The sequence below is a fragment of the Musa acuminata genome, chromosome BXJ1-3, assembly GCF_036884655.1.
Source record: "Musa acuminata AAA Group cultivar baxijiao chromosome BXJ1-3, Cavendish_Baxijiao_AAA, whole genome shotgun sequence".
NCBI classification, from domain to species: Eukaryota; Viridiplantae; Streptophyta; class Magnoliopsida; order Zingiberales; family Musaceae; genus Musa; species Musa acuminata.
In genome coordinates this window covers 45,600,717-45,609,634 of record NC_088329.1, presented here as the reverse complement: position 1 = coordinate 45,609,634, position 8,918 = coordinate 45,600,717, and the positions used below count along the sequence as shown (strand labels likewise).

At 40.3% G+C, this 8,918-nt stretch overlaps 1 protein-coding gene across 1 annotated transcript; it reads left to right on the top strand.

Annotated features, from left to right (window-relative positions):
* The first annotated feature begins 6,569 nt into the window (after positions 1-6,569).
* LOC103979751 (cytochrome P450 CYP72A616) lies at positions 6,570-8,918 on the top strand. Its single transcript, XM_009395942.3, has 5 exons — positions 6,570-6,918; positions 7,005-7,225; positions 7,340-7,584; positions 7,854-8,238; positions 8,403-8,918. Exons 1-5 carry the CDS (start codon positions 6,579-6,581, stop codon positions 8,826-8,828), a joined length of 1,617 nt encoding a protein of 538 aa, XP_009394217.3. The 5' UTR covers positions 6,570-6,578; the 3' UTR covers positions 8,829-8,918.

The following is an 8,918-nucleotide window of genomic DNA, read 5'->3' as shown; positions in this document are numbered from 1 at the left end:
CATTCTATCATACAGTCTCATAAACTGGGTCTGATTCAGGAGAGCTTGAAGATGCATGTTAATGGTGGCAGCAGACTGTTAAGGTTTCTTGATTTATAGATAGATTTCTCCTCAGGGAAACAAATTTGCAAATTATTCTATACAAATCTTTTTTAACTAATTATTAATCAATATCAAAATTTCATGTGAAATAATATATACCAAAGAGGATGGAAATGAGTTTATAGGAATAGTTATCAACAAATAATGAAATATATATGGAATTGTGGGCTTCGCCCATAGTAGCATCCATTATTTGATAGAAGATTATGATGAAGGTACACACGAAATGATATCACTATATTATTTATATCTTTAATCATTCTATGATTTGATGATCAATTACGGACTTAAGTAATTGATTTAATCGTGTGATTTGAGTGTATAATTGAGGAAAATCTCTCTCTCAAAATCGGTATAAATACTCATCACCTTAGTGAATGAAATCCACCCTTTCACAATATATTCCTCAATTCTACATGGTATCAAAGCTCCTCTTACCTCGAGTAAGACTTCTCCTTCCTCGTTGTCCAAGGACAGTAATCCCTCTTCTCCACTGATTTGTCACTACCGATTTTCTACCCTGCTCAACAACAACAATTCCTCTACTAATTTACCATTGCCTATTTCTAGCCTGGGATGGGTGACCATCAGAAGTTCTAACCTATGAACTGTGAGGTTCCTCCTATTTATAGAGGTGGAAGTAGCTTAACCCTTAATGGATCATATACTCATTGGATCTCTATCTAATTATCCAATTGGATCTCTATCCAATTATCCAATTGTCCGATTGGATCTTATCCATAGGATCCAAATTGGGAGCTCCGCGGATATATCATATATGCACCTCTACTTTTCACAACATCCACCGTATGTATAACTCTAATCTCCTTTAAATTATCCAAGGGTGACGATTATACATCTTCACGAGTATAATTCTCTAATTTTCTCTTTGGATATGATTTATTAGGCTACATTGTCGACTCTCTCAATTATCTACTAAAAATGATCAAAATACCAAGAGAATCTAGCCTAATATTAAATCCTGATCATAAGTTATGGTTATGACAAAATCGTCTTATTCTATAAGTAATTCAAGCCTTAATCCAAAGCACCACTAATATCTTCATACAATACTACAGTACAAGTATAGTCAAAGTTACAAACTATCCTCACCAATCGGTCTCATACTCACATGTTAAATCTTTTATCTACTCTGATGAAAACAACACAAGAGGAAAGTACTATTACTGATTATATACAAAATATAAAAGTTATTATAGATGACTTGGCTTTGATAGGTCATTCCCTAAGTGATAAAGAAGTCATTATCCATACTCTCAATAGCTTAGGAGACGAATATAAGGAACTAGCGATAATAATTTGGGCATGGGACTCAACAATATCATTTGAAGAACTATATAATAAATTAATTAATCATAAAATATATTTGAAAAGAAAAGAGAGGATAACATCACCTATTATCATAGCTTCATTCAGTCAAAAATATAAAAAAAAGAGCAATCAAAGCAACAAGAACTTCAACAAAAGACCAAACAAGATGCCTTATGAATACATGGGTAATACATAGAGCCATCATCCTCTATTACACTATCAACCATTCAATCATGGTGGCAACTTCAATTTAAATAACTCAGCAAATAACTTCCACTATAGTAGCTTTAACATCCTAATAATAATAATAAATAAAAAATCATATGTTAACTTTGTGATAAAATCGGATAGACAATAAAAGTTCATCGGTCTCGACCTAAGCATATTGCTACACCTAATTGGTGTAGCAGTACTTCAATTGCTGCTTCAACCACTCTTACTTTAATTGCTATTTTAATCGATGTGTGGCATTGTCGCCCATCATCCTCCATTCAACAATAGTTTTTTTCTCGTTACTTTCTTTCAACTTCTAAATTAAGTAGAATTATAACTTATTATGATACTTGTCTTAGTAATAAAAGTTATAGACTATCTTTTAAACTGTTTTTCATATCCTACTCTATACCATTTAAAATTATCTACATCAATGTTTGGAGCATTGCTTTAACTACTTCTTTTGATAATTTTAAATTTTATGTCATTTTCGTGATTACTTTATTCAATATACATGGTTATACCGTCTCAAATACAAATATAAATTCATCACAGTTTTTATTCACTTTAGAAAAAAGGTTGATAACTTCTTCTAGTCTATCATTAAAATAGTTTACTCTAATGAAGAAGGTGAATACCAAACATAGAAAACCTACCTCTCGTCCTATGATATACAACATTTCAGGTCACTACCACACACACCTTAACTAGTTGGCTTTGCTAAACAAAAGCATCAACATATAGTTGAAACTGGTCTCACCTTTTTAAATCAAACCTCCATCCCACCAACAATTTGGTCAGTAGCTTTTCATACTATAGTTTGCCTTATTAATCGAAACTCACTCTAGTCCTACAACATCAGTCATTATTTAAAAAACTATTTCATAAAATTTTAAACATTCAAAAACTCAAAGTATTTAAATGTTTATGTTATTTTTGGTTACACCCTATGCTTTACACAAGTTTGAGGCAACATACAAGATAATGAAACTTGGGGATGTAGTTTACCCACCAAGAGTTCTCCTCCTACTTCATGAATCTTTGTCCACCATGATCCAAACCTATGGGACAAAGATGCCAGTGAGTTCAATCCAGAGAGGTTCATCGAAGGGGTCTCAAAGAAATCAAAGGAATAGGTTGAGTTCTTCCCATTCGGTGGAGGCCCTCGAATTTGCATCAGCTAGAACTTTGCATTGTTGGAAGCAAAGGTGGGACTGAGCATGATTCTTCAGCATTTCTTCTTTGATCTCTCACCGTCGTATGCTTACACTCCACACACTATCTTCACTCTTCATCCCTAGCATGGTACTCAGATAAGGTTGCGAAAAATCTGAAGTACTTATACTGAGGAAATCGCAAGCAAAATATGTATGTGAAGTTGAGTCCCATTGTTGTAATAGGGATCAAACACAAGTTTACTATGAGCATGTATTCCTTAACATTCTCATATTGAATATTTCCAGTTCCCTAAGATAAATAGAATTCAGAAGAACTCCATTTTATGAGCTCTTCTAAGTTTAACCATAGATGTATGAGATTATCATTTATTATATATGTATTTACGTATATGATATAGGAGTATCATTGATCAATTATTATCTAGCATATGGTCTTTTGGAACTAAAGCCAAGAATAAGGCTCCCAAGATTAGAGTTTGAAACGATGGAATAAACCCCACTAAACCAACCAAAAGAGGTTTCTAAACGTAGGATGACCCCTCTCAGATTCATATAAATGTCCCTTCAGGATCATATGGAAGAGACACTGAAATAAGGAAAAAGTCAATCCTTTCCACTATTAAAATGTAGGAGAATATAAAGAAATCCTACGACCATCGAGGTGCTAACCAAGGAGGATATGGGGGAATCCCCCTCTCTCCTCCAGTATTAAAATGGTAATCGAGGAGTCTCCCTTAGATGCTCGTCTCTCTCTCCCCCTCTTTTACCCCTTTTATTTTTTAAAATACTAGTTGAGGAGGACATGAAAAGATAGTCCTAGCACTATTTGTGAAATCCAGCCCACGGCTACATGTCCCCAATCAAGGCACGGTGACATTCCACTAGCTACCATTCGCTATGCCATTGCTATATCAAGCCAATAACCTCTTGTCCACAAAGACTGAAGCTCAAAAGGTAGCTTAGGTAGTTACCGAGTTGCCAAGTTGCCTCCTTAATAAAATATTCATAAAATATTCGTAGAAGACTATAAGACAATTTAGGTCAGTTACGAATTAGCTCTCCTACTGAATATTCATAGGAATATTCTCAGAAGACCAGATGACAGTTTGGGTCACTTATGAATTGTCTCCCTAGTGAAATCTTTGCAAGAATATTCTCATAAGACCATAAGGCAGTTCGGGTCGATTACGAATCGGCTCCATTGTAGAATATTTGTAGGAATATTTTAAAAAATCAAAAGGTAATTTGGGATAGTTACAAATTATCTTATCTACAAGATCTTCATAAAATATTCTCCTCAGATTAGTATAAAAATGTACCCTTAGCTCTAGATAAAACAGGGCAAAAAAACATAAGAAAAAGTGCAACTATGTAATAACTTAAGCTCGAAGGTATTGGCTCAGGAAACCTCTCCCGGCCTTGATCTTTATGCATGAATGAGGCAACCCCTCCCGACCTCAATCTTTGTGCATGAATAAGGCTGGAGAAACCCCGCTCTACCTTGGATGGCTCCTTGCAAATGGATCAGGCCACATCGTATTGACACAAACATCAACGACATTTTTTCCTAATAGCTTTCATTATTATAAAAGGAGATATGGAACTTTGTGATTGCCTTCCTTACCATAGTGAACAAGAAGGAAGCTTGCATTTCTCTACTTTGAATCTTTGTACATGTAAGCGGATGGAGGATGCCTTGGATGACATGTGGTGACTACATGTCAACTGGCGATAAATTCTCTATCATTTGTCTCCCCTAAAGGCGTGCTTCAGGGCTATCGCAAGAGGGATTTGAAGCACATCATTTGGGTTTTTCCATTAAGACAATGTTCGAGGATCTCGTTTTATAAGTCGGGTATTTTTCGATTAAGGTGTCTTGGGTTCATTGGGCTCGTACTTCCATCATAGTGATTTTTCCTTAGCGATAATTAGGTTTCTCAGCTCATATACATTGGACAAATTTGGTCGGTGCCTCTGCTATAACAAACTAGTCAGGTTTCTTATGCACATTCGACCTTATGCCTCCACCATAGCTGATTTATTTTAGTGTCGATCAGGTATTCTTGACTCATGCTTCTTGAGTGTATTTGGCCTAGTGCCTCTGTCATAACAGATTTATTTTGATATCTCGGGTTTTCTCGACTCATGTCTTAGGCGCATTCGATCGTATGACTTTGTCGTAGTAGATTTATTTCGGTATTGGTTGGGTTTTCCTGACTTCTGTATCTCGGGTGCATTCAACATTGCGCCTTCATCGTAACATATTTATTTTGGTGTCAATTGGGGTTTTCCAACTCATATATCTTAGGTATATTTGGCTTTGCACCTCCACTATATTGGATCTTAAGTCTTTCCACTGTGATAGGCTTCAAATCTTCTCTCCGTCGTGGCGGATTTCATATCCCTTCTCAACTGTAGTAGATCTCGAGTCTTCCCGTCATAGTAGGTTTCAAATCTTCTTTCCATCGTGATAGATTTAATGTCTCTTCTTCACCGTAGCAAATCTCGAGTCTTCTTGCTATAATGGGCTTCAAAACTTTTCTTCAAGTCTTCCCGCTATGACAAGCTTCAATTTTTCTTTTTCAGCCATGGTAGATTTTATGTCCCTTCTCCATTGTAGTGGATCTCAAGTCTTGCCGTGAGCTTCAAATATTCTTTTCATCATTGTAGATTTCATGCCCCTTCTCTACTGTCACATATCTCGGGTTTACCTGACGTGGTAAGCTTCAAATTCTCTTTCCATCATGGTAGATTTCATATTCCTTCTCCACCGTAGCAAATATTAGGTGATTCTGATATGCTAGCATTGTGTCAATTGGGAGGATTCTGATGGGTGCTAGTGTTAGTGGTAGTTGAGGCATTATCTGTGGTTGAGATAACAGTGTCGTTTGTTGGGCTAGTTGAGGCAAGAGCGGGGCAACAACTTGCAACATGCTCATAAGCATCTATTCATGAAGGGCAAGGTTTAGGAACACCTCAGCCGGAACAAGCAGGTGGCTCAGGTTCATCCTTAGGGTTGTGGGGCTTAGGTCGCTGAATAGGCGCTAGTGCCTCGTCGACGTCTATTCCGAGGTGGACACATCCACATGTGGGAAGAATGATGTTTCCCCTCCACACCCCCCCCCCCCCCCCCCCCCGAGTAAAGTAAAAGTGCTATGAGTTGGAGGCAGGGCCCCCTCATTGAGAGAGTTAGTAGGCATACGTTCTTGCGATATTGTGTCTTTCTTCTAGCACCAAACTGTTAGGAAAAAATGTCATTGACATCTTGGTCAGCCCGACGTGTTCCAGACCCATATGCATATAATTGTTTGAAATGCCTCCGAGATGGCTCTGAGAGGGCTTCGAGGTGGCTCCAATGTGGATTCAAGGTAGCTCCTAGATAGATCCAAGGTGATTTTGAGGTAGAGGAGTCGAGCTTCAAGGTAAAATTATTATGCTCCCGATGTGCCACCTGCATGAAAACCAGGGTCGATGATGGTTTTATGAGATCCTCAAGTAGTTCAAAAAAGCAAAGAGTTCTTCCTTGCTTTTTTTCTTTGTTTAGGATATATTTTTATACTTTTGAAAGAGAAACAAAAAAAAAGTTGATATCTTTCAACGAGTATAGGATTATATTAATTCTCTATCAAGCAACGGAGAAAGATTTGTCCGCTTCAGTCATGCGGCGTACAATAGCCGCCGTCTTTGACTACGAAGCTCTCGTAGGTAATCGCTGAAGTCATCTCTCTGGAACGCTCCACCCTTTTCGTCGCCATGAAGTCGTGTTTGCTAGAGGCTCCATTCATACGATCGTCCGTGGCCATGGCCGAGTTCTTGGCGGCAGACGTGCTGTGGAGCTTGGGATGGGGCGTGGCCGGGCTGCTGTTTCTGGCGTGGGCCTTGCGGGTGCTCAACTGGGCGTGGTGGAGGCCGAGGCAGCTGGAGCGCGCGCTCCGGGCGCAGGGGCTCAACGGTACCCCATACCGCTTCCCCTACGGCGACGTCAAGGAGATCGCGCGGTTCAGAAAGGAGGCCCGCGCCAAGCCCATGCCCCTCGCCCACAACATCATCCCTCGCCTTCTCCCTTTTTTTCATCGCGCCATGGACGAGTACGGTAAGCGCTTCCTCCTCCTCTGTTGTCGTCATCGCCTGCGCACGAGCTCCAATTGTTAGAACTCGCTCTTGTTCTTGTGCATGCAGGTAAGATATCATTCACATGGTTCGGGCCTGTGCCGCAGGTGACCATCACGGATCCGGAGCTGGTGAGGGAGGTTCTATCCAATAAGTTCGGCCACTTTGGGAAGCCGAACCAGAATCCCCTCAGCCGGTTCTTCGCCAGAGGGCTCTTTGTGTACGAAGGCGAAAAGTGGGTCAAACATAGGAGGATTCTGAATCCTGCTTTCCATGCGGAGAAGCTAAAGGTGATTGATTCACTGTTCTGCGCAACACCCAAACGGAACATCTTGGAAGTGCATCCATCCGTCCTGTTTCCAGTTTGATTCATACCAAAATGTTTATCCTCATCAATTTTGCAGCGAATGTTGCCGGCGTTCTCTGCTTGCTGTAGTGATCTGATGGATAGATGGGAGAATATGGCGGGCTCTGAGGCATGTTATGAGTTAGATGTTTGGCCTGAGCTCCAAAGCTTCACTGGAGATGTCATTTCACGAACTGCTTTCGGTAGCAGCTACGAAGAAGGAAGGCAAATTTTACAACTTCAAGCTGAGCAGGCTGAGCTCCTTATTCAGGTTGTCCAAAATCTTTATGTCCCAGGGTACAGGTGAGTCCTTCTCCTACTCAATTCCTTGTTGTTGAACGAAGCTTTAAAGGAAGAAACATCAGAATTTAGTTATGTTGAAAGGATCATTGATTTGATGATCCGAGACTGTAGGTGGTCCATTGATGCCTTGCTTGCACATTTCAAAGCTTCACCTCAAAGACTTCGAAGCTGCTACACATTTCTAATCACAGTATTGTATTGAGCTCATAAATTATGCGAGTTTTCGAATGATTCGTAGGATACGGCTACTAATAATTGCTGTCAAACAGGTTTCTTCCCACCCCAAAGAACAAGAGAATAAAAGCAATTGATAGAGAGATCCGATCGATTCTGAGAGGCATAATAAAGAAGAGAGAACAGGATATAAAGACTGGAAAGGCAAGCAACGATGACCTGTTGGGGCTGTTGATGGAGTCCAACATGAAGCACTTACAAGAAGATGGGAACAAGAATGCCGGGATGACAACCGAAGATGTGATTGAAGAATGCAAGCTCTTCTACTTTGCAGGGCAGGAGACAACAGCTGCGTTGCTGACATGGACAATGATCTGCTTGAGCATGCATCCTACTTGGCAGGTCCGCGCTAGAGAAGAAGTTCTTCGAGTCTTTGGCGAAAACAAACCCGATTTTGATGGCCTGAGCCACTTGAAGATCGTTGAGTATCATCTTCCTGCTTTGTTCTTCTGCTTAGCTGAACTAAACACACTCTGATTGCTAGTTGTTTCGACCCTATTCATCAGCATGCTGTTCTTGTTCTTTCTTGGACTGAAAGATGAGGAAGATTTCACCAAGTGATGGACTGAAATTTGTGTGGGCAGGTGACCATGATTCTGTATGAGGTGCTCAGGCTATACCCTCCAGTAATTATCCTCCAGAGGCAGACATACAAGACGATGAAACTTGGGGATGTGGTTTACCCACCAGGAGTTCTCCTCCTGCTGCATGTAATCTTCGTCCACCATGATCCAAACCTGTGGGGCAAAGATGCCAGTGAGTTCAATCCAGAGAGGTTCGCCGAAGGGGTCTCAAGGGCGTCGAAGGAACAGGTTGCGTTCTTCCCGTTCGGCGGAGGCCCACGAATTTGCATCGGCCAGAACTTTGCGTTGCTGGAAGCAAAGATGGGACTGAGCATGATTCTTCAGCATTTCTCCTTTGATCTCTCGCCGTCGTATGCTCACGCTCCCCACACTGTTTTCATTCATCATCCCCAGCACGGTGCTCAAATAAGGTTGCGAAAACTCTGAAGTTATTGTACTTAGGAAATCGCAGGCAAAATATGTATGTGAAGTTGAACCCCATTGTTGCAACAGGGATCAAACACAAGTTTACTGTGA

Coding starts and splice junctions, on each gene's coding strand:
- LOC103979751 (XM_009395942.3), top strand. CDS start 6,579: ATGAAGTCGTGTTTGCTAGAGGCTCCATTCATACGATCGTCCGTGGCC. Junction 6,919..7,004: donor TCGCGCCATGGACGAGTACG/GTAAGCGCTTCC, acceptor TTGTGCATGCAG/GTAAGATATCATTCACATGG. Junction 7,585..7,853: donor CTTTATGTCCCAGGGTACAG/GTGAGTCCTTCT, acceptor GCTGTCAAACAG/GTTTCTTCCCACCCCAAAGA.